The sequence below is a fragment of the Leopardus geoffroyi genome, chromosome B4 (assembly GCF_018350155.1).
Source record: "Leopardus geoffroyi isolate Oge1 chromosome B4, O.geoffroyi_Oge1_pat1.0, whole genome shotgun sequence".
Classification (NCBI taxonomy): Eukaryota; Metazoa; Chordata; class Mammalia; order Carnivora; family Felidae; genus Leopardus; species Leopardus geoffroyi.
Genome location: NC_059341.1, coordinates 96,992,195 through 97,019,087, shown reverse-complemented (window position 1 = coordinate 97,019,087; position 26,893 = coordinate 96,992,195). Strand labels below are relative to the sequence as shown.

General features: G+C 41.6%; 1 protein-coding gene across 1 annotated transcript in view; it reads right to left on the bottom strand.

The window, feature by feature from the left end:
* TPH2 (tryptophan hydroxylase 2) overlaps positions 1 to 26,893 on the bottom strand; it is a 104,830-nt gene that overhangs the window by 41,083 nt on the left and 36,854 nt on the right. Inside the window, exon 7 of the mRNA XM_045464679.1 lies at positions 26,198 to 26,333. Coding sequence (XP_045320635.1) covers positions 26,198 to 26,333 — 136 coding nt within the window. The remainder of the gene's footprint in view (positions 1 to 26,197; positions 26,334 to 26,893) is intronic.

Sequence of the window (26,893 nt, the reverse complement as noted above, 5' to 3'; positions counted from 1 at the left end):
GTGGTGATTTCTAAACTGTTGCTTTTAACACTTAAGTTGCACCGCCTGCCATGTTACACTTTGCGGACAGCAGAAAACAGCAGAGGGATTATATTGTCATCATCAAAGTGACTTTTCCCATAAAGAACTTATCTGCCTATTACACAGGCAACTCCCTTGAGCCTGCACGTTGGAAAACCTTCCCAGTCCTCTGCTTTGGGCAGCCTGAACTAGGTAATAATAGAAGCTTAGGTCTGTTCTCATTTGCCTGAGCTTCCATTTGGAGGCAAATGATCAGGCAAAGGCAAGTATGTGTCACAGTGAAGCAAGGCAGATGCCTTCCTGAGTCATTGCCACGAATCACACACTGTTCCCTGATACCAAGCTATATTAGAATGAATTCTCCTATGACTCTCTGGGAATGGATCGAGAAGCTGCAATACTTTATTTTCTTGACGAAAAGTAATTAGCCAGGTAGTCTTTGAAAGATGTGTCCTGACTTCACCTGGCCTCCTCTGAAGTGTATCACTTTCAATAGGTGCTAAAATATAAATGCCAGGTGCTACCACTATTATCATAAGTATAAAGTACATTGGGTGGTTACATGGTTGAAGCAAGTGAATGGTGGTCAAGGGTACAAGACTGATGCCCATATAAAACAGATGGCATTACTCAGTCAAAAAATCTTGTTCCCACAACTCAAACCACATCCCCAGCCTTGGCTAGCCACTTCACAGATACGTCAGGTTGAAAGGGTAGCCAAAGGAGAATGTGTAGATGGGATACTAAAATAAATTCCCAATTTATTCCCTGTCAGCTGTGTGCCGATAGCTTTCTTTTTACACAGAACTGGATTTGTGGAAAAGAATACATGGCAGTTACTCTCCACTCATATTATTTAAGGCAGAGAATCAGACTCATTGGATTCTAGGGAATAAGGAGAATTCAAATATTATCTGAGCCCTTCATTTGACCTATAAAGAAATTAAAAAGAGAAGGGAGAAAAGAAAGCTAACATATTCTGAGCTCCTATTATGTGTAGGGTACTGTACTAAATGCTCTTGTATCATATTAATTTATCTATACTTACAAAGAAGACATTATTCCCATTTGATAAATGGGGAAACTAAAATTCATGTAAATTTAACTATCTTTCCAAGGTCACAGTCTCAATAAAAGACAAGATTTGAAATCAAATTCCTCCAACTTAAACAGCTGTCCTCTTTCTGCTCTGTTGTTTTAACTGGAAGATGTGGAGTAAATGAGAAGGGATGGGTGAGGGGGCACAGCTTACGTGGTTGGGAGAGAGCTTAACCAAGTTGGTTAGCACAAGTGCAAATGTAGTCAGTATGTTGTGAATCTCTTTTCCTGCCACCCAGTGGCCCTCCATTCCTTGAGGAGAATTTTTAAGAATATCTATCTTAAGATGAGTCCTATCTAAAACCAATTCAGTCAGACTCTCTGGGATAGACCAGAGTATCTGCATTATTCTAAAGGCGCTGAAAGTGCTAAGAAGGCACAGCCAAGGTGGAGACCCGCTGTCAGAACAGATGATGCTCTGGAGCTCTACTAGCAGGCTTCAAGCAGCAAGGACATGAAACTAACACTCAACGTGATTATGTAATCTTGAGCTGCTCAAATTTAATTCCACTGAAATGACATCATAATACTGAGGAATAATGAAAGGTGGTGAAAAATAATTCACTAGGTAGCTAATCACTTCTTCACGTGCATTTGATTCAGTTAAAGGTCTAAAAGTTCTATGCTGGGAGTGGACCCTATAAACGTGCTCCTGTGATCAGTTTTTTAAAAGGCCATGCAGGGGCACCTGGATGGTTCAGTCGGTTGGGCATCTGACTTCAGCTCAGGTCATGATCTCATGGTCTGTGGGTTCGTGCCCCACTTCTGGCTCTGTGCTGACAGCTCAGAGCCTGGAGCCTGTTTTGGATTCTGTGTCTCCCTCTCTCTCTGCCCCTCCCTAGCTTGCACTCTATTTCTCTCTCTCTCAAAAATAAGCATTAAAAAAATTAATAAAAGGCCATGCAGTCTGCACTGGTGTTGGAATTAGGATTGAGTGGCCCACCATGGATAAATCTGAATAACTCCATTGTAGCCTATAATGTAAATACTAAAGCACCCCTCCCTATCCAGGCAGAAGAGACGACAATAATAATTGCAAAACTAGACCAGATGTCAAACTGTGGGGAAGTACTGAAGGTGACATAAACAAACAAGGTAAGCAGAAACTAAAATAGTGATTATTGTGACCAATGCATATTGAATGCTTACTATGGGACAGGTACTGCGAGAAGGCTGCTGCAGAGGACAGTCTTCTATCTACAATGGAATTCAAAAACATGAAGATAGAAGCAAAAGTGAAAAGTTGGCAACTACAAAGGAAAAAAGAAGGAAAACACTAAGATCCAAAGACATTAAGGAGTCAATTCCCTATAATAAAAAAGGAACTAACGCCTCGATTTTAAGTTAAGGTGTCATTATCAGAAACCTATAATTCTCAGCCACCTTAAGAACCTTTAATCGCATTGCAATGACAAGGTAATCCAACTATATGGAGAAGAGGATAAAAGCAATAAATCTGACAGAAAGAAATCATACAATATGGCAGAATACACTATTTCCTTAAGAAGGAAAGCCTGAAGCAAGATGTCTCACAGAATTACTAATGGAGCGTGAGGGATGCCCTCTGCCCTGTGATAAGTAGAAATGATTTGTGTTGTATCTCAGTAGTCTGTGTCTTCTTCTCAGCTCTGTGTCCACACAGAGACCCTGAGAAAGACCTGCAGCTCAGATTCCTGAGCAAGTGTGCATGCAGCATGGAGAATATGGACAGCAAGTCCACTTCTCATTGAGCCAAGGCTCTGCACACCCATATTTCAAGACCAGAAACAAGCTTATTGTCTTTCATGACTTTGGTGCAACATTCTCAGAAATTAACACCAGATCATTCCCTATCCCAGTCTTTGGCTTAGATGTGCAGTGTAGACAAAGGTAACAGAAGTGCCCAGAAACTCTTCAAGCAAACAACAAAGAGATTTTTAATGTTACTAATAAAAGCAATTACTTAGCTTTGAAAATTTGACATTTTTTTTTAGTTTCTTTGACACCAAAGGATCTAGAAGCTTGGATTGACTATGATTTTTAGAGGCTGAAAACTGTTACAGACTGTTGGGAGTCTGAGGGAAAAGGCTGAGCTTTGTCTCCAACCGTTGTATTAATTAGGTTCCGTTGGGCTGAAATCATGCCATTTCGCCCTATTTTACAAAGTACAACAGTGATTCTGTCCTGCATATAACATAGTTCACGATCCCTCCATTGGTTGTATCATCCACAGCCGGACCCCTGAGTATCTAATTATGAACAGGGTTCCAAGGTGAGTCCACAACTATTGCCTTATCACAACAGATCTCTCTAAAAAGATTCAATTATTTGGCTATAATTGCACCTGTCAGCACATGCTGCCTCCAATCTCTACATCGGCAAACTTTTCTCTTTTTAACTCACATCCCTTTGATGCATTTTCGCCTGAATAATGCTTTTCAGAAGGCTTTTCACAAAAGCGCTCTGTTCACTGGAAATGTAGGACCTTTCAAAACTGTTAACACTGTAAAACATCATGTCTCCTTTTGAAAAAAAAAAAAGGAAAAAGAAAAGCTAGAGCTGATATCAGACTCTAAACTTTTGCTGCTCTAAATTGGAATCTTCTCTGATAAGCCCTGTTAGGAGGATTCTAAAGCCTGCTGAAATGGGCCCACAAAGGGGCCTGGGCAAAGTGCCTCAGGGGAATTCTTAAATCATTCTAAGAAAGTTGCGATCATCTTGCTACGGGGAAATAAGGGTCCTGGTTGTTAAGTTCACATTCAAAATGAGTCTGGCATTTTTCTCCTCTTATCAGTTTTCAAAGCTGACTCCTCACGCTACGTGTTGAACAACTCCTTTTTATTTCTGCTGTAAATTAAAGCCTTTAGGACGCAGTGAGCCAGCATCCAACATTTGCTTCCCATCCCAAATCAGTGCATCTGTCTTTTAAACCATATTTCTATAGTTTTTGTTTGTTCTAAATGACACAGAAGCCAACGCTTTAGCTAAATCATGAAGGGAAGGAAAGCAAGATGAGTGGGCGGGGTGAGGAGTTTGCACTGGTGAAATGGTGCGGGAGGATGAGCTGGGAGGCAAAATTGGGCATCTTTTTCAGCTTTCACACAACATTTGGTGGGTGAGTGCAAGTAATCTGGGATAACACCCCGGGACACGTTGAAAAGGGGGTGACTTGGTTTGTTTTTACTGCACCGAGGAGATGATAACAGGACTTCATTTGGTATCGAGGCAATTTTCCTTCAGTGATCTCCTTGGAGCCAAATACGGAATTCCTTTGGTTTAGATTTAAAATAGCATACTGTAAAATCTGGCCCAGATAAAATTTTAGGCAGCCCTTATGATCACTCCCTCTTCTATCCCTATTGCAGTATAGATAAATAGATACGTGGCCCTCTTTCTGTGAAGCTGAGCACTTGGATATTGCCCTAGAGGAAATCTTTACTTTTTTCCCCCTAGGAATCATCAGGAAGGCCACAAATGTTACTCTTCTTCACTACAATTCTTTTGAGACCGACAGAAGATATTATAGTTATCTTTTTTGAAATTTTGTTCAAGAAGCATTTATTGTATGCCTGTTATGTACCAAGTACTATGCTTGGAAGTGAGGCTTAAAAGTAAATAAGACATAATCCTAGAATAACTCTTAGAAAGCCACCTTATGGTTCCATAAAAGGGCAAACAGCAAGTACTAACTTTCCTGATCCAGTGAGAGACACAGTTCACAGCTCTTACACGTACCATAAAAGGGTTGCAAGGGAAACTATTGATATGTCTTTAGTTCCCCCATCATCTCAGATATTTCTTATTCCTTGAAAAATAAGGAATTTTGAATTCTTTCTCTGCCCCCTCCCCAAATTTCACTAAATATTAAGGACACAATATAACATAATGGTTAAAAGTATATACTCTGAAGTCAGACCCAAGTCCATTTCCCACATTCCTGCATAGGCAAATGACTTAGAGCAGTTCTGTGCGATAGGACTTTCTGCAGTGCTGGAAATATTCTTTATCTGCATTGTCCAGTATGGTAGCTACTTGAAATGTGGCTAGCACTACTGAGGAACTAAATTTATAATTATTTAATTTTAATTAATAAATTTAAATAGCCATGTCTCTACCACATTGGACAGCACAGATGGACTGTTTGCTCATCTTTTAGAATGGATAATCATATGGGTCCCTATCTCATGGAGTTCTTGAACAAGGATTAAGATAACCCATTGAAAACATTATTTCCCAACAAGTTATGTATCATTAATCATATTACATTAAATTATACTTACAACTACATCTACTGTACCTCAGCAAGTTTGCCCTTTCGGAAGATATTTTATCACTTAAACAAGATCTAGTAATCCTCTCCAAGACAGATGTCATGCCATGTTCGTCTTGGGGCACCTGGCACATAATAGATACTTGATAAGTGCTATTTCAACTCAACTGAATGAAGTGGTGATGATGAGGCTCTCCAGCTCCATAAAGAGGTAAATCCAAGTGGCTCGCAAGTACAGTTTTCCTAATTTCCAGTGTAGCATAAGGGCATTGAACTAGGTCTTGGTTTTGCTATTTCCTAGTTGTAGAGCCACAGGGAAACGACCTGACTTCTTTGAACTTTGGATTTGCCACCTGTAAAATGATGACAGCCCTGCCTCCCTCATAAAAATGAGTAGAATCATGTCCACCCAACAGAACATGTGTGGGAAATGTAGATCCCTTTTTCCTTCTCTTTGGTGGTGGTGGCTTCTGTATAGGTCAATAGATGTAACTCTCTGCACAGCAGTGAAGAGGTATGACCAGTGGTTACGTCTTCCCTGCCTAATAATTTCAATCACTTTGAATTTCTTCTTCTGAACTTGCAATTTAAAAATGCAAATATTCCTGAAAAAAAATTCTCCCAGGCCATCTCAGTCTTCCACACCTGAAGGTGCATAAATGAGTTTCTCCTTGACTACATGGCACTGAGGGAACATGAATTGTGGCTCAGGTGTGGCGTTAGGCAAACCTTGGAGGTGGGTAGGAAGGAATCCTGCTTTGAATCCACTAATATATATTTATATATATTTGAAGGCTTTACCCCAAGTCACTACGGATAACAGCCTAAAAGAACAGAAACAGAGCTCCAGCAGACACTTAGGTACAGTTTGGTTTCAAAATGCACAGGCTTTAAATAATGTATAGGACTTTTTATTTTTCATGGAATATCTATCCATTGTTAGAGTGCTTGGGGCACTTGAGACAAAAGGCTCTATAAAAAGTCTTAGGGGTATTTTTGCTTTTAGGCACCTCACAAAACTAGACCCAATTTTATGATTGAACACTTGGGAGTCCAGGCTTAAAGAACATACGTGGCCTTGTAACTAAGCTGGAATTTTAGGAGACCTGTCAGCCTCCCCAGGAATTTAAGAGGTACCAAGAAAGAGTGGACCTATTTGGTATTTATATAAAGCTTTTCTTCTCTGCAAAGATCAAAGCATTATTTCATTATCCCTCACACAGAGAGGTTAAGTGGCTGCCTACAGTCATGTGGAGAGCTGATAGTGGGGCCAGGATTTCAGGTGCTGCAGCCCCTAGGTCCTTCCACCTGAGGAGACAAACACAGCAGCCTTCTAGCTGCATTTCCACACCTTAGTGAAGCACTATCCCCTTCCCCTCCCCCTTCCTGGTGAAAGAGGAAACGTCTCCTCCTGATAAATAGGGCACGCTCTGGCCCTGTGAAGATCAAAGGAGAGGGTGGGATTCTAACAAAGACTGGTAGCCCAACCGACCAAAGACTGGAGAGGACCTGCATAGCTCCAGATCATCCAAAAGGCACATACAGCAGTTAAGGTTCTGGCACCAAATTAAAGTAAGATTGTTACTCTCAACTATGTCCTATAAAATTGGTGATTAGAAAACCAAGAAAGAAGCTATTCAATGTCATACGCAGAAGTTTTGAGTTTCCCTGTTTAATGGTGCTGTTTAACGTAGAATACTGGCTGATCTCACAGAAGCTGACGCTATAAGTCTACTTGAGTTCAAATCCTGACTACCCACTTACCAGCTATGTGACCTTGAGCAAGTTACCTAACCTTTCTGTGCCTCAGTTTCCTCATTTGGAAACTCAGAGGGGCTCCTGGGTGGCGCAGTCGGTTGAGCGTCCGACTTCAGCCAGGTCACGATCTCGCGGTCCGTGAGTTCGAGCCCTGCGTCAGGCTCTGGGCTGATGGCTCAGAGCCTGGAGCCTGTTTCCGATTCTGTGTCTCCCTCTTTCTCTGCCCCTCCCCCCGTTCATGCTCTGTCTCTCTCTGTCCCCCAAAAAATAAATAAACGTTGGAAACTCAGAATAATAACAGTAACAACTCAGAAGGTTGTTGCATTAAATGAGTTCATCCACATACAATACTTAAAATAGTGCCTCGTACATAATAGTCAATAAATATATACTTGTTAATAGTAAAAAATATTATTGCTTCTGCTACTACAGATGTTGTTGTTGAAATTACCAGTTACTACAGACAGACAATGACAATATTTTCAGGTCTTGGGGCCTCTAAGGTCTTAACTAGCCCTGGGAATACCCCAAACCAAACTTGTCCTGAAGCGGAAGATGGCTGCTTTGCTGAGGGTGTGAGCTCTGGGTTCAAATGCAAGAAAAGGAGGCCAGATGGGATTGGCTTTCTGAGAACGTGCCATTTCCTGAGAACACAGAATGCTTCTGTGTAATCCTGAACAGCAACAATGATAATAGCACCGTGGAGAAAGCCAGTTGGCTAGGCAGGAAGCTTGGCTCTGCGCTCCAGGCTCCTATGGGAAAGAGCAGGTTTAAGCTAAAGAGAGTTCATAGGAATGAAGGTTAAACTCTATAAAGTTCTGGCTTATCTTCCCAGCTCTGCGGTAAGACCTTGCCCGGACTCGCCTTCAGCAAGTCGCGATATTAAAAAACACCCACAACAGTCAGGGCTTAAGTCAGACAAGTTCACATGCCCAGAATCTCTCAGATGGCAGCAAAGAGGGAAAATTGAGAAGGGAAAGATCCTATTTTCCTCTCATTACAGACCTAGTGAGAGGCATCTGTTAGATCAGGAGAGGAGCAGCCAACCTTTCTTATAAATGTGAAAACCTACGTCTTTACCTACTGATGCTATCACTTAACAAATGAGGATTAATGTCTGAGCCACAAGGAAAGAAAATAAATGGCATCTTGTGCCAGTTTTAGAGAGGGTTCTGTTGTTCTAATAAGCAAAGGCTAAACATAAAACTCATTCACTTTACTTAGAAACAGATGAAAAATACTGTCAGAAATAATTCACTTTTATTTTTCTTATAAAATTGAAACACAGCAGTAATTATAAGAAAAATCACCTGACTGCAAAGCCTTTTTAAAACTTTAAAACAGTTATATTTAAAGATAACATTAATTGCCCCTAAAATGTTCAACTGTGACAAGAGAGAATTTCCTCAACACGAATGCATTTAGTTGTATTATAGCAATAGACATCGCAATATTTGTCAGTGGTGTCATGAATTATTTCCTAATGGTGGAAGTTCGCCCTGTGATTTGAAAAGTGGCCTACCAGGAGAGAGCAGAAGAAGATACACCCACATCAGTACGTGCCGAATAATCAATCATCCCAGCGCAGCTCTGAGTCAGGAACTCCCTCACTGAATAAGCTTATACTATGCTGTGCCACTATACTATGCCAAGTATATTTTTGTTGCTAGTATGTTAAGCCCAACATCTGAAAATAAAATAGAATGAATATTTTAAATGTTTTCACTAAAACATTTTTAAAAGGCATTTCTGATACAAAATTGCATTCTTACTTTGGTAATAGTTCTTCTGGAAAGACAGATATTGTACTGGCTTGACCTCAAAAAATTGATGTCAGAGAATATACATTTATATTTAAAATTCCTGGTTGCTCCTCCCTGAGAAATAGACAAGGGGTAGAGGGCATGTGCTATGGATGTGTATTTCAACACTGCCCTGGCAATGTTTTAAGTTTCAAAGGGCATCCAGTACCGTACCATGAGGCCTCAGCCACCTCTGTTCAGAAATCTAGATCGGGGTGGGTTTGGCCTATGTTGAGGAGAACTAGCCCAGACTATACAGGAGTGAGTGAGTGAGTGAATGAGTGAGTGTGTTTGTGTGCACGTAGCCTTAGAATAGGGTTTTCTTGCCCTATCCTTCTTCACTTCTGAGATTTCAGTCAATCCACACAGCTTCTGAAGGAAAGCATGAAATTTGGCCCCAGGAGAATATGGTTTTCTTGAGCTATATATACTTTTTTTAATATTTATTTATTTTTGAGAGAGACAGAGCACGAACAGAGAAGGGACAGAGAGAGAGGGAAACAAAGAATCCAAAGCAGGCTCCAGGCTCTGATCTGTCAGCACAGAGCCCAACACTGGGCTGGAACTCATGAACCTCAAGATCATGACCTGAGCTGAAGTCGGATGCTTAACCAACTGAGCCCCAGGCATCCTGAACTATATTTCTTATTAAAGAGCTCTGCATTTCTGAGGAGCCTGGGTGGCTCCATTGGTTGACCTTCTGACTCTTGATTCAGCTCAGGTCATGATCCCAGGGTGATAAGATCATGCCCTGCATTGGGCTCCATGCCCTGCTTAAGAATCAATCTCTCGGGGCGCCTGGGTGGCTCAGTCGGTTGGGCGGCCAACTTCGGCTCAGGTCATGATCTCGCAGTCTGTGAGTTTGAGCCCCGCGTCGGGCTCTGTGCTGACAGCTCAGAGCCTGGAGCCTGCTTCGGATTCTGTCTCCCTCTCTCTGACCCTCCCCCGTTCATGCTCTGTCTCTCTCTGTCTCAAAAATAAATAAACGTTAAAAAAAAATTTTTTTTTAAAAGAATCAATCTCTCAATCTCTCTCTCTCTCTCTCTCTCTCTCTCTCTCTCTCTCCCCCCCCATCTACCCCTCTCCTCCACTCATGCTCTTGCTAAAATTAAAAATTAAAAATTAAAAAAAAAGAGCTCTGGGGTGCCTGGGTGGTTCAGTCAGTTAAACGTCCAACTCTTGACTTCTGCTCAGGTCATGATCTGATGGTTCACGATGGAGCCCCACATCAGGTTCCATGCTGACAGTGAAGAGCCTGTTTGGGATTCTCTCTCTCCCTCTCTCTCTCTGCCCCTCCCCACTCATGCACACGTGCTCACTCACTCTCTCAAAATAAATAAATTTAAAAAAAAAATAGAGCTCTGCATTTCTAAGATACCACTGGGCATCAGGACTCCAGATGTAATTGAAAATCGTATACACAAGTACATGTGCACATGCAAATTCAGTTAGCAGATGTTCAACAACCACCTTGCACAAAACACATTCAAAGAGTCTGTAGAAACTATGAGCAAGAGACCGCAGATCCCCTGGAAGGACATGCCCAGGGAGGAGAAATCAAAGGAACTAAAGCAGAGCTAGGGAGAGTGGAATACATACTGCATCTGAAAATCCAAAGCACCTTGTAAGAACCAGAAGCCTGATGTCAGAGACCAAACCAGGGAGTGAGGGAAAGGTCCCTGCCTACAATTTGCTTCTCCTCCCAGTATGCCTGAGACTCCTCAACTGAATCACAGCCACTCCAGCAAGAAGCTTCTAGAGACAAACCCAGGGATGCTGATGCCTCCCTGATCCACTCTTCTCCCTGGGGGAGGAGAGACATGTCATTCATGTCAGACATGAATGACACATCCCCCTACATGGGTCCCTTGGGGACCCGCATTAGTGCTTGGCAGGAGTTGCCAATCTCCTAGAACTTCTTAATGTAATATTTTAAATATTAGTTCAAATATAACTTAGAACATGTCACAGGATGACATTATTTTTTTTTTAATGTTTATTTATTTTTGAGAAAGAGAGAGAGAGAGCATGAATGGAGGAGGCGCAGAGAGAGAGGGAGACACAGAATCTGAAGCAGGTTCCAGACTCCAAGTTGTCAGCACAGAGCCCAATGCAGGGCTTGAACCCACGAACTGAGAGATCATGATCCGAGCCATCCAGGCACCCTGGAATGACATTATTTTTAAAGTTAGGACAATGAGCTTTCCTGCCTTTTAAGTGGGACAATATTTGGGGTTAGTTACACAAAGGCAGAAATATATACCTTTTTAGCACCATGTGAAGTGCAGACTGGTTCCCTCTTTTCCTGTTTCTTTCCCTCCTTCCCTCTCTCGCTCTTTTTCCCTCATTTTAATAAGGGGGAGGTGGGGACAACTTGCACATTTCCTTTTGCCCTTCTTCCCCAGCTTCACAGTGAATAACCACTTTTTTTATTCTGAAACGATCCTTATCCCAAACACAAAATAGATGAGCAGGATAGGATGCCCCTTACTGGGTGTGACTGAAGACAGCCAAGTGACCTATCCTCACAGCTTCAGTTGCTGCCTATAATTGCACCAGTAAAGGTTCAGGATTTTGCCTGAAGACAGTGAATGTGTAAAAATTCGTCAAAGGGTGTCCAGACATGTCCCTGAAATCAGAGTAAAGCCACTGGGAAGAGGGGAGGACACTCCCCAATACAGGGCTGCAACCTTTCCAACAGAGGCCTCACCAACACACCGTGCATGCCCAGGGCTTCAAATAAATCCGCAGCATTCACTCCCCTGTGCTCCCTCACTCCACGGATCTCTGACTGGGTCTGGGACTCTGAGTGTATCTCGAACCTGGCACCTCCTGATAGCAGTACTGTCCATGGCTTCAGCCCACACAGGACTCAGTTTTCACCTTATATGCCAGGTTTGGGGATCCACTGCTCCCTCAGTCTGACCTCCTTGCTTCCACACTGCCTGTGCCAACTGGCTTTGAGTTCATTGCAGTCTTATGAAGGAGACTGACACATGCACAATTAATTACCACTCAGTGTTGTCAGTGCTAAAATCGAAGTGACACAAAGTGTTACGGGATCATCCAGCTCCGACGAGAAGAAACTTCACAGAGAAGGTTGTGACTGAGCTTTCATCTAGAGAATTAAAAGGATTTTACCAGAGCCATTGCAAGTAGAATGAACCACCTGTGCAAAGGGGCAGGGGTATGAACCAGCAGGATCACAGGTATGGTGAGAAGTGCAGTGTGACCGGAGCATATGGTTTTGGAGCAGGCAGAAAGAGAAGCAGAAGTTATAGTTTAATGAGATCAGACTTTTCTCTCTACACACAACGCAGAACAACAGAGGTTAAACAAGGGAATGCTATGCAGCATTTATGTTTCAGAAAGGAAACAAAGTCTACAGACTGCTTCTCAAAGAAAAGAGAGCAATAACTGGCAGACAGAGCAACGATGTCATCATGACCCGTCAGATTTCTTCTAGAACAGTGGTTCTCACTGGGGGCAATGTTGCCCCCCTCAGGGGACAACTGGCAGTATCTGCAGACATGTGTGGTTGTCACCTCTGGCCTCAGTGGAAGGGTACTCTTGACATCTAGCGGATAGAGGCCAGGGATGCTACTAAACATCGTGCAAGGCACAAGACAGCCCTCCACAACGAAGAATTGTCAACAGTGCTGAGGATGAGAAACCCTGTTCTAAAAGATGAGGTGGCCAGAGGGCGCACTATGACACAGCCACAAGTGGATTTCCCCGAGAGGCAGAGAGGAGACCTGGAGATGGTGGGCCTTCTCAAATGACTGTGCCACTATTCACGTGCTGGGTGATGCTCACATACCCATGCACCCTGGATCTCTCCATCTTTCCCTCTCCTTCCACTGAGTGAGAAGGACGCTGCTGTTGGAATAACCTTGAATTTGACCCAATTGATTTATTTAAAGGAAATCATTTATAAACTTCAATACTCAATTAGTGACAAAGTGGCGTGTGATCATAGCCGATCAAAGCATGTAGCCACACAATGGTGATGTGCAGAATCCGTGCCCCAAGTGCTGCATAAGGGGAGAAGGAGATCTCTCCACTTCTAGCAAAACCAGTAACCTTTCAATATAGGTAGAAACATAGGGAAAAGCAAGTCAGTCCTCCCAACCAAGAAAACCAGGAGTCACTGATCCTCCAGAACGTTCACTGCTGTCCTCCAGGCCAGAAAACTCTCCCCAAGGAACCAATCCAATCTGCCATCACTTTTTAAATTAAAGTCCCACTATCTGGCCAAGTTTAGAGAACACAGAGCCTTTAGAATGTAAAATGCTGAAAAAGACCAAAGACATGTTTAAAACCCAATATTTGTTGAGAGCTAGGATATCAAAATGCATTCTACCCAGACTGAAAAGGAAAATAAAATCCTTTTTTCAGATAATGTCTTTTTGCAACTTTCACTCTCATTTCTACCTGCGTCTTCAGGGCTCACCTTTGTCTCATTAGCGCTGCCTCCACTACAACATTTCGGCAATTGAAGGCGGTTATTTGGAAGCGGAGTACAGGCACCAAACACAGGGGCCAAGTTGAACTTCACAAATTGGAGAATCTGCCCTCTGTTGGTTTTCAATTGAGGAAATGGGATTTCATTACAAAGACAATGCCTGGAAAAGTGCTTGGGCAGGAACCGGCACTCCCCGTGTGGTGCCCCATCCATTCAAGGCTGCAGCTGTGAAGGGACTTGGGACTTTGCAATACAAATTAAAGGGATCTTTACAGAGAATTGTGTCTGCACAGTTTACTTCTGGAAGGGTGCAGTGGAAACTGGCACCAGTGGTCTCCTGGGGAGGTGAAGGGAGTGTCAAGGGAGCAAAGGAGGGAAAGGAAGTCACTGTTTACAGTGTGCTTTTTTTTTTTTAAGTTTATTTATTTATTTTGAGAGAGAAACAGTGAGCATGAGCAGGGGAGGGGCAGAGTGAGAGGGAAAGAGAGAATCCCAAGCAGTTTCCACACTGTCAGCACAGAGCCCCATGTAGGGCTTGAACTCAGGAACTATGAGATCATGACCTGAGCCCAAATCAAGAGTGGATGCCTAACTGACTGAACCACTCAGGCGGTGTCACCACCGCCCCCTTTTCTTAAGTCCACAGTGTGCTTTGAATTCTGAATTCTGTACATGTATTATGTACATAAACATATGTTTTGTATTATGTACATAAACATTATGTTTTTTAAATTATTATTCATAAAATAATAATTTAAAAAACAATGAATGATAGAAAACCCACTCCCCCAAAAAAAGATTCTGTAAAACACCCAAGTTAGCAAGTCCCAGGTTTCTATCCTCTGACTTAAGCATCCTCTTGTCTGTATGGTCATGGGAGTCATAGAAGAAGAAAACACTCACATCTATAGTGGGAGCTTTAGGGGCGCCTGGGTGGCGCAGTCGGTTAAGTGTCCGACTTCAGCCAGGTCATGATCTCGCGGTCCGTGAGTTCGAGCCCCGCGTCAGGCTCTGGGCTGATGGCTCAGAGCCTGGAGCCTGTTTCCGATTCTGTGTCTCCCTCTCTCTCCGCCCCTCCCCCGTTCATGCTCTGCCTCTCTCTGTCCCCCCGCCAAAAAAAATAAACATTGAAAAAAATAAATAAATAAAAATAAAATATAGTGGGAGCTTTAAATTCACTTCTGAACTCCCAACACTTACTTCCAACTACCAGGGGCTTCTCCAGGATGTCCAGCCCTGGGCACCTCAAAGACAACATGCCCCAATCCCAAATTCTCCTCTTCTCTCCCTCCTTCCTTGCCCCTTCCTTGCCCTTTCCTTCCAAGCCTGATCCTGCTCTAATATTCTCAGCCATTTTTAGAAAAAAAAAACTATCCATTCAGCTTCCCAGTCTAAAAACCTTAGTATTATCTTGAGGACCTTCTCCTCACCCTCATGGTCACCAAATATTGTTAATTCCATTGTGATGATACTTTTCAAATAGGTGACCTCTTGTCCTATCCCACTGATCTTTTCTAGGTCAAGAACTTATAAACTATATTCCTTCACTGGAATGTGAGCTCCTGCTGGTTTTCCAACTTGTTCATTCTTTACACCTCCCCATCCCCCAGTCCCCATCATCTTTCTCAAATACAATTATCTGATCATGCTCAAGAACCTTGGATAACTCCCTGTTGCCTACAGAATTGTTCAAGTTTGACAAATGATCATTTACACTGCGAACTGAAAAAAAAAAAAAAAATCCATCCCTAATACATACCCTATGCTCTGGCCACTCTGGTGTAACAAGCCTTGCTCACTTATGCCTCTTGTGAGGTTCCACAACTTTGCACTTGCTGTCTGCTTGACTTGAAAGCTTTCCCCTCCCTCCCCACCCTGCCTTGTACAAAAACATAAATTCTTATCCACCCTTCTAGACCCCCACTCAGTTTACACCCTCTCTGAAAAGCCTTTCAGGACTGCTTTATACACACCCTCATTATAGCCCTAACCACACTTGCATAATTATTTATGTTTCTATCTCCCCTGCCAGAATGTGAGCTGCTTTAAGAAACAGCTGCTATATTTTATTCATCTTTGCATCCACTGCACCTCCCTGCTAGCATTGCACATAAATGTTTGCTGAATGAATTGGCTGAAAGTACTTTGGTAAAAATGTAACACATTATCCCAAAATTTTATAGATCTCTGTGGCTAAAATCTCATTTCTTTGCCCTCTCTCTCTGCATACCTATTGGCACGCTATCGCAGGTCTCACGAGGGCCAGTTATTCAAAAGGAACTAACAAAGTGCCTGCTATTTGTAAACAGGGCCATTTGTAAACCCTCTGGGCTAGATTTAGAGATTGCCTTTCTAACTCTGACAATGCTCCTTTGAGTACTCACTCCACTATAAGAAGCATTTCTTTTCCAAATGTCTTGAGTCCTATAAGTAGTAACCTTTGTTTACCCTGAAAACACTTTCAGGGAAGCTGAAAGGAGCTTAGAAAGCAATGTAGTGACCCTGCTGGGACCTACCTGGTCAGTGAGCCACCTGCCTGCTGAAGAGGAGGAGGGGAACTTCACAGGCTCAGCTCAAATCCCTGCCTACGTCCACCACCACCACCAGCCAGTCAACTGCTTCAACCTTCAAGGACTCTCTGCTCCACAGTGAAGATCAATGGCAGCCCATTAATCACAATATTATTCTAGTAAAAGAGCATCATAAGCAAAGTGATAACCCCAGTGTCCTGAAGAACAATGGGTAACAAATGAGAGTAAGATTAGGGGTCGGTGCTTATTCAAGTGGAGCCCAAGGGGGCAGAGACCCAGTGACAACTCCCAATCTTGGGCTCTTTGGCTCTTGCTCTTTTCTCTCTACCTGGAATATCCTACCAGGAAATATTTGGAAAGAAGAAAAGGAGGGGGCGCCTGGTGGCTCAGTCAGTTAAGTGTCCGACTCTTGATCTCAGCTCAGGTCATGATCTCACAGTTTATGGGTTTGAGCCCCACATCAGGAGGCTCCCCACAGAGCCTGCCTGGGTTTCTGTCTCTCCCTCTCTCTGCCCCTCCCCCACTCGTACACACTCATGCTCATGTGCTCTCTCTCTCTCTCAAAATAAATAAACAAACCTAGGAGTGCCTGGGTGGCTCGGATTGTTAAACTGCAGATTCTTGACTTCAGCTCAGGTCATAATCTCACAGTTTATGAGTTCAAGCCCCACATAGGACTCTATGCTCATAGCAAGCCTGCTTCGATGCCTGTCTCCCTCTCTCTGCTCCTCCTGCATGCTCTCTCTCTTTCTCTCTCTCAAAAATAAATAAATGTTAAGAAGAAAATTCCTAATAAATAAACTCTAAAAAAAAAAAAAGGAAATATTTGCATTCAGGTCTCTGTTTGAATGTCACTTCCCAAGAGGCTTTCCTGATGACTCAACCCAAAAGAGCAACATCCACTACTATTCATCTTCTCACCCTGTTTTATTTGTCTTTAAAGCACTTTTAGCACATCACAGCACTTACACCCAATATCATATTACCTAGGTGTTTGTATGCTGACCATTGTCCTCTACCTCCACTCATTCATCCAAGAGAACAGGGACATTGTCTTTAGACAGGGACATTGTTCCTAGACAATCTAAGCACATAGAAATCTCCCAATAAGTGTTTTTTTTTTTTTTAAAGAATAGAAAGAAATATTCAAGTAGTTTACAATTTCAGTAAAGATGTAAGACCCAAATTAAAAGGTTAAAATCTAGCATGGTTAAATACATGTAATAAGTGGATGATAAGGAAAGCAAATAACATTTGCTGAGGAAAAAGCGATTGTGCACGGGGATGGCAAGAGAATGTTTCCCAGAGATGAGATTTGTGTCTGCCTTGAAGGCAGTGGAAAGTTCAGTAAGTTTAAGAAACCGTGCCAGTAGGAGCCAAGATGGCGGAACAGCATGGAAGCTTTTTGTGTTTCGCATCCATGAAATACAGTCAGACCAACACTAAACCATTCTGCACACCTAGAAAACTGACTGGAGGATTAACACAACGATCTGCACAACCTGAACCTCAGAACTCAGCAGGTACGCAGCACAGAGAAGTGAACTTGGGGAGCGAGAGGCACAGGAAGGGAGGTGCTTTTGTGGTCGGAGAGAGGACAATGACTGGGGAGGGGGGAGAATAAGGGAAAAGCACCCCTCCCCAAAAGCAGCTGGAGAGAAAGTGGAAAATTGGAAACAGCCTCAGGGACTAAACTAAAAAGGGAGAAAGGAGAAAGGAGAGGGTTTAAATTCCATCAAGACTGTAAACAAGGGGAGTGCAAAGGCTGCAACTCCGTAGCTCAATACCTGGCGGTGCTCTGGTGGGAAGGGCGAATCCTCAGGAACAGAGTGGAGTCCAGGAGGTTCTCGGGCCACAAGGGGAAAAGCAGTTCCACTGCTGGAAGGACATTTGGTAGAGACTGTTGAAGCCACCTGGTGCCAGCAGACCCCAGAGAACAGCCACATTTGCTGTTGCTAGAACAAGGTCATTAAGGGTGAAGCCTGGTGCCAGATGTGTGTTGTGATTTTCCATAATCCCTGAAAAGCTGCTGCAACACTATCTCGCGAACTTTTTCTGAGGCGGGCTGGCACCTGGCCGCAGTCTTGGGGCACCGGCAGCAGCAGGGCCCAGCGGACACTCCTGGGTGCAGCCGACATTCGGCCATTGCTCATTCAGCCATTGCTCATTCAGCCATTGCTCAGTGAGACCCTCCCGCAGAGGGGCGGAACGGGTCAAAGCCGCAGTCCTTCGGAGGTAAGGGGCGGGGATAAACAGCCGCATCTGAGACAAAACTTGGGAGAGAGGTACTGCCTGGGGCCTAGTCACGGAGAGTAAAAAAGCAGGGAGTGGACGAGAGCTGAAGACAGAGGATGGGTGCGCGATTGCTGATGGGGAGAACAGATTGGGTAGCCTGGCGCCGCCATTTTTATCACTCCCACGCATGTGCATGCGTACCTACGAGCTCTGCAACAATCCACCCCAGTAGGCTAGCAGCGCCATCTAGTGGAGAGCGCAGCTGTTACAGTGAGCCCCGCCCAACTGGGCCAACTTCACTCTTCAAGAACACAAGTCTCACCGCCAGCTTAATTTATGGAGTATAAAGAGCTACATAGACTGCTTCTAGGGGAAAATGAAGCAGTTTCAGTCCTACTTCAATCTGCTAGCAGGCTCAATTTTCATTTTTCTTTTTCTCTTTTACAATTCTTTTCTTTTTCTTGAATACAGAAAGAGGAAAAAATTCATTTTTATTTTCAATTTTTATTAAAAATATCTTTCGTTAATTTTTATTGCTATATATTTTACTTTTGTGTAATTTTTTTTCAAATTCTACTTCCATCATTTTATTTTAGTCTACTTCAGTGTACTCACCTTTCCAAATTTTCAAACAATTTCCTTTTTTTTCTCTTTTTCTTTTTTCTTTTTCATTTCTTTTCTTTTTCTTGAATGCAGAAAGAGAAAAACTTCGTTTTTACTTTCAATTTCTATTAAAAATATTCTTATTTAATTTTTAATTTTACTTACTATATTTTTTGCTTTTATGTAAATTTTTTCAAATTCTATTTTACTTACATCATTTTATTTTAGTCTACTACAGTGTGTTCACTCTTTGAAATTTTCAAACGATTTCTTTTTTGTCTTCTTTTTTTTAATCTCATTTATGTTTTTTGTTTCTTTTTTCTTAAATATAGAAAATGAAAAAAATCATATTTATTTTTAATTTTTATTAAAAATATTTTTCTTTAATTTTTTTCTACTATATTCTTTACTTTTGTGTATATTTTCTCAAATTCTATTTTACCCTCATCATCTCATTTTAGTCTACTTCAGTGTATTCATTTTTACAAATTCTCAAATGATTTCCTTTTTTTTTCTCCCCCCCCTTTTCTTATTCTCTAATTTGTCAAACCACTTTCAGCACCCAGACCAAAACACAGCTAGGATCTAGCATCATCTATTCAGTTTGTGAGTGTGTGTATGTTTTTAATTTTTAATTTTAATATTTTTTAAATTTCAACTTTTTAATTTCAAATTTTCTATCTCATTAATTCCTTTTCTCCCTTCAAAATGATAAAATGAAGGAATTCACCTCAAAAGAAAGAGCATGAAGAAACGACAGTCAGGGATTTAAACAACACAGATACAAGCAAGATGTCTGAACCAGAATTTAGAATCACAATAGTAAGAATACTAGCTGGAGTGGAAAATAGATTAGAATCCCTTTCTGCAGAGATAAAAGAAGTAAAAAATAGCCAGAATGAAATTAAAAATGCTATAACTGAGCTGCAATCACGGATGGATACTGCGGCTGCAAAGATGGACAAGGTAGAACAAAGAATCAGCAATATAGAGGACAAACTTATAGAGAATAATGAAGCACCACAAAAGAGGGAGATTAAGGCAAAGGAGCACAATTTAAGAATTAGAGAAATCAGTGACTCATTAAAAAGGAACAACAGGGGCGCCTGGGTGGCGCAGTCGGTTAAGCATCTGACTTCAGCCAGGTCACGATCTCGCGGTCCATGAGTTCGAGCCCCGCGTCAGGCTCTGGGCTGATGGCTCAGAGCCTGGAGCCTGTTTCCGATTCTGTGTCTCCCTCTCTCTCTGCCCCTCCCCCGTTCATGCTCTGTCTCTCTCTGTCCCAAAAATAAAATAAACGTTGAAAAAAAAATTTTTTTTAATAAATAAATAAAATAAAAAGGAACAACATCAGAATCATAGGGGTCCCAGAAGAGGAAGAGAGAGAAATAGGGGTAGAAGGGTTATGTAAGCAAATCACATGGTAGAAAACTTTCCTAACCTGGGGAAAGACACAGACATCAAAATCCATGAAGCACAGAGGACCCCCATTAGATTCAACAAAAACCAACTATCAACAAGGCATATCATAGTCAAATCCACAAAATACTCAGCAAGGAGAGAATCATGAAAGCAGCAAGGGAAAAACAGTCCTTAACCCAGAAGGAAAGATAGATAGGTTTGCAGCAGACCTATCCACAGAAACTTGGCAGGCCAGAAAGAAATGGTGGGATATTCAGTGTGCTGAATCAGAAAAATATGCAACCAAGAATTCCTTATCCAGCAAGGCTGTCATTCAAAATAAAGGAGAGATAAAAAGATTCCCAGACAAACAAAAATTAAAGGAGTTTGTGACCATTAAACCAGCCCCGCAAGAAATTTTAAGGGGGACTCTCTGAGAGGAGAAAAGATGAATATATATATATATATATATATATATATATATATATATATATATACCAAAAGCAACAAAAGATTAGAAAGGACCAGAGAACACCACCAGAAACTCCAACTCTACAAGCATCATAATGGCAATAAATTCATATCTTTCAGTACTCACTCTAAAGGTCAATGGACTCAATGCTCCAATCAAAAGACATAGGGTAACAGAATGGATAAGAAAACAAGATCCATCTACATGCTGTTTACAAGAGACCCACTTGAGACCTAAAGACACCTTCGGATTGAAAATAAGGGGATGGAGAACCATCTATCATGCTAATGGTCAACAAAAGAAAGCCAGAGTAGCCATACTTATATCAGACAATCTAGACTTTAAAATAAAGACTGTATCAAGAGATACATAAGGGCATTATATCATAATCAAGGGGTCTATCCACCAAGACCTAACAATTGTAAACATCTATGCGCCAAATGTGAGAGCACCTAAATATATAAATCAATTAATCACAAACATAAAGAAACTCATCAATATTAATACCACAATAGTAGGAGACTTCAACACCCCACTCATAGCAACGGACAGATCATCTAATCAAAAAATCAACAAGGAAACAATGGCTTTGAATGACACACTGGATCAGATGGCCTTAATAGGTATCTTCAGAACATTTCATCCTTAAGCAGCAGAATATACATTCTTCTCCAGTGCACATGGAACATTCTCCAGAACAGACCATATACTGGGACACAAATCAGCCCTAAGTAAGTACAAAAAGATCGAGATCATACCGTGCATATTTTCAGACCACAATGCTATGAAACTCAAAATCAACCACAAGAAAAAATTTGGAAACGTAACAAATACTTGGAGACTGAAGAACATCCTACTAAAGAATGAATGGGCTAACCAAGCAGTTAAAGAGGAAATTAAAAAGTATATGGAAGTCAATGAAAATGATAACACCACAACCCAAAACCTCTGGGATGCAGCAAAGGTGGTCATAAGAGGAAAGTATATAGCAATCCAGGCCTTCCTAAAGAAGGAAGAAAGACCTCAGATACACAACCTAACCTTATGCCTTAAGGAGCTGGAAAAAGAACAGCAAATAAAACCTAAAAACAGCAGAAGACAGGAAATAATAAAGAGTAGAGCAGAAATTAATGCTATCGAAACCAAAAACAAAAAACAAAAAACAAAAAAAAAAAAAAAAAACAAAAAAAAGAACAGATCAGTGAAACCAGAAGCTGGTTCTTTAAAAGAATTAACAAAATTGATAAACCTGTAGCCAGTTTGATCAAAAATAAAAAGGAAAGGACCCAAATAAATAAAATGAAAAATGAAAGAGGAGAGATCACAATCAACACAACAGAAACAAAAACAATAATAAGAGAATATTATGAGCAACTATATGCCAAAAAAAATGGGTAATCTGGAAGAAATGGACAAATTCCTAGAAACATATACACTACCAAAACTGAAACAGGAAGAAACAGAAAATTTGAACGACCCATAACCAGTAAGGAAATCTAATTAGTAATCAAATATCTCCTAAAAAACAAGAGTCCAGGGCCAAATGGCTTTCCAGGTGAGTTCTACCAAACATTTAAGGAAGAGGTAACACCATTCTCTTGAAGCTGTTCCAAAAAATAGAAATGGAAGGAAAACTTCGAAACTCATTCTATGAAGCCAGCATTACCTCGATTCCAAAACCAGACAGACACCCCACTAAAAAGGAGAAATATAGACCAATTTCCCTGATGAACATGGATGCAAAAATCCTCAACAAGATATTAACCAACTGGCTCCAACAATACATTAAAAAAAATTATTCACCATGACCAAGCAGGATTTATACCTGGGATGCAGGGCTGGTTCAATATCCGCAAAACAATTACCATGATTCATCACATCAATAAAAGAAAGGACAAGAACCATATGATCCTCTCAACAGATGCAGAGAAAGCATTTGACAATATACAGCATCCTTTCTTGATAAAAACACTCAAGAAAGTCGGGATAGAAGGAGCATACCTAGAGATCATAAAAGCCATATATGAACAACCCAACACTAATATCATCCTCAATGGGGAAAAACTGAGAGCTTTCCCCCTAAGGTCAGGAACAAGACAGGGATGTCCACTCTCACCGCTGTTATTCAACATAGTATTGGAAGTCTTAGCCTCTGCAATCAGACAACACAAAGAAATAAAAGGCATCCAAATCGGCCAGGAGGAAGTCAAACTTTCACTCTTCACAGATGACATGTTACTCTATATGGAAAACCCTAAAGATTCCACCAAAAAACTGCTAGAATTGATTCATGAATTCAGCAAAGTTGCAGGATATAAAATCAATGCACAGAAATCAGTTGCATTCCTATACACCAACAATGAAGCGACAGAAAGAGAAATCAAGGAATCAATCCCATTTACAATTGCACCAAAAACCATAAAATACCTAGGAATAAATCTAACCAAAGAGCTGAAAAATCTATACACTGAAACCTATAGAAAGCTTATGAAAGAAATTGAAGAAGACACAAAAAAATGGAAAAAGATTCCATGCTCCTGGATAGGAAGAACAAATATTGTTAAAATGTCGATACTACCCAAAGCAATCTACATATTCAATGCAATCCCTATCAAAGTAACACCAGCATTCTTCACAGAGCTAGAACAAATAATCCTAAAATTTGTATGGAACCAGAAAAGACCCCGAATAGCCAAAGCAATCTTGAAAAAGAAAACCAAAGCAGGAGGCATCACAATCCCGGACTTCAAGCTATACTACAAAGTTGTAATCATCAAGACAGTATGGTACTGGCACAAGAACAGACATTCAGATCAATGGAACAGAACAGAGAACCCAGAAATGGACCCACAAAAGTATGGCCAACTAATCTTTGACAAAGCAGGAAAGAATATCCAGTGGAATAAAGACAGTCTCTTCAGCAAGTGGTGCTGGACAGCAACATGGAGAAGAATGAACCTGGACCACTTTCTTACACCATACATAAAAATAAACTCAAAATGGATAAAAGGCCTCAATGTAAGACAGGAAGCCATCAAAACCCTCGAGGAGAAAGCAGGCAAAACCTCTTTGATCTTGGCCGCAGCAACTTCTTACTCAACACGTCTCCAGAGGCAAGGGAAACAAAAGCAAAAATGAACTACTAAGACCTCATCAAAATAAAAAGCTTCTGCACAGCGAAGGTAGCAATCAGCAAAACTAAAAGGCAACTGACAGAATGGGAGAAGATATTTGCAAATGACATATCAGATACAGGGTTAGTATCCAAAATCCATAAAGAACTTATCAAACTCAACACCCAAAAAACAAATAATCCAGTGAAGAAATGGGCAAAAGACATGAACAGACACTTCTCCAAGGAAGACATCCAGATGGCCAATCAACACATGAAAAAATGTTCAACATCCCTCATCATCAGGGAAATACAAATCAAAACCACAATGAGAGGGGCGCCTGGCTGGCTCAGTCGGTTAAGCGGCCGGCTTCAGCTCAGGTCATGATCTCGCGGTCTGTGAGTTCGAGCCCCGCATCAGGCTCTGTGCTGACAGCTCAGAGCCTGGAGCCTGTTTCAGATTCTGTGTCTCCCTCTCTCTGACCCTCCCCTGTTCATGCTCTGTCTCTCCCTGTCTCAAAAATAAATAAAACGTTAAAAAAAATTAAAAAAAAAAAAACACACAATGAGATACCACCTCACACCAGTCAGAGTGGCTAACATTAACAACTCAGGCAACAACAGATTTGGTGAGGATGTGGAGGAAGAGGATCTCTTTTGCATTGTTGGTGGCAATGCAAGCTGGTGCAGCCACTCTGGAAACAGTATGGAGGTTCCTCAAAAAAATAAAAATAAAACTACCCTACAACCCAGCAATTGCACTACTAGGAATTTATCCACGGGATACAGGTGTGCTGTTTCGAAGAGACACATGCACCCCCATGTTTATAGCAGCACTATCAACAATAGCCAAAGTATGGAAAGAGCCCAAATGTCCATCAATGGATGAATGGATAAAGAAGATGTGGTATATATATATATACAATGGAGTATTACTCAGCAATCAAAAAGAATGAAATCTTGCCATTTGCAACTACATGGATGGAACTGGAGGGTATTATGCTACGTGAAATTAGAGAAAGACAAAAATCATATGATTTCACTCATATGAGGACTTTAAGAGAAAAAACAGATGAACATAAGGGAAGGGAAACAAAAATAATATAAAAACAGGGAGGGGGACAAAACAGCAAGATTCATAAATATGGAGAACAAACTGAGGGTTGCTGGAGGGGTTGTGGGAGGGAGGATGGGCTAAATGGGTAAGGGGCATTAAGGAATGTACTCCTGAAATCATTGTTTCACTATATGCTAACTAATTTGGAAATAAATATTAAAAAATAAATAATAAAATTTAAAAAAAAAAGAAAGAAAGAAAATGCGACACTGTTGGGGGCACCTGGATGGCTCAGTTGGATAAGCATTCGACTTCAGCTCAGGTCATGATCTCACAGCTCATGGGTCCAAGTCCCACATCGGGCTCTGTGTTGACAGCTTAGTCTGGAGCCTGCTTCAGATTCTGTGTCTCCCTTTCTCTCTGCCCGTGCTGTGCTCGCATTCTGTCTCTGTCTCTCTCTCGCTCTTAAAAATAAATAAACATTTAAAAATTAAAGAAAAAAAAAGAAAACAGGCCAGTGTTTCACACTGGGAGACTACAATCCATGTGTGATAAGGCCAAATTATGAACACATGAGAGTTCACAGCTTACCCAACCCTTGGCCACCCATCGTCTGAGAGAGAATAAAAGCCCCAAAGGTGGATTCTCTCAAAGAAAGCTGACAGAGTCAAAGAAGAATCATTAACCCCGTATGAATCTAGAGGTGGTAGGTAGGACTGGAGGAGTGTTCAAGAAACTAAGACAGCAGGAAGAGCATAGTAAAAAGTTCTGAGTTTGGGGGTGATGTGAAACACTGAAGGAGAAGGAATCAGTCATGAGAATTGTCATGGTGTATGTGCATGAATTTCCTTAACATGGAAGAGCCTCCTCATGGGAAGAGACACGTGAGTCCCAGCTGTGTTAACGCTGACTTATCCCTTTGTGCCTGCATCTTCCCCTCAGTAAAAATGGAGATAATCATCTACATCATGGGATTGCTGTGAAGAGTAAATGAGTTGATGAGAGTAGCACCTGGTGTGTTGGGATTATCCTTATTATTGGCATTTTGAGCCCTGCTCCTTTAAATGCAACATCGTCCTAATGGTCCATAGGGATCATGGCTTTATAAAAATTGCACATGTGTTAAGGAGCAATATCACCAACAGCTGGGCCAAAGCCAAAGCCTCAGTGTTGAGATAACCTTAAAGAGACAAACCTAAGTGAGGATACGGAGATCCCACATACCCAGCTGAGGAATTTGGTTCTTTGAACGAGCACTTGGCTCGCTGGCTAGACCGACACGATTACTTCGGAGATCAAAGAGGGCCTAAGTCACTTCCAAGTACAGTGAGCACTGACCACTTGACAGTGTGGTGGTCTTCATCCAGCCTAGGCATCCAATGTGGGTACTCACGGTTCCGGAGTGTAGAGGGGGTCCGAGCCATGCCGGACGTACTGAGTGCAATGGAACACTCTGTAGGCCAGTCCTGCCAGAAAGTCTCGCGGACTCAGGTATCCAGCCACCGGCCTCACCGTGAAGCCTGATCTTTCTAAAATGGCAACAGAAAGAACCAACTAAGTATTAACTTGACAAGGTTTGAGGGCCCAAGCAGGGTGTCCTATTATTTATAAGGAGGTTCTAGAAACAAAGTAAGCAAGGTCTTAAAACTCTTGACAACTGAATGACATATACAGTTAATAGCTATCATGTTTGTGGTTTCTGGTTACTAAAATATACTCCCAAATGATGGTTTCCAGGGGAACAAGGCATTTATTAAAATGGGGGGAAAAAGTGACAAAATTTTGAAAGATTTAAATTCAGAAGCTAAATTAGGATAAGAAAGCTCAAATTCACAGGACAAGTGATGCTTACCACGTATTACCTGGTATGTTTCTAAAAGACACACGCCCCCAGGTGGGGATCCATTCTGCCTGTATGTGTTCAGTTAACACACAGTAAATGCACCCCCTTCGCTAGCCTTGTGGAATCAGTTCACACTACAGCTTTCTATCATCAATACCACCTAACTCCTTCATTCCACATTGCTGTTTTCTATGATATTATGAAAACAATCATATTAATTTCTGTAATTTGAAGAGATACACTAAA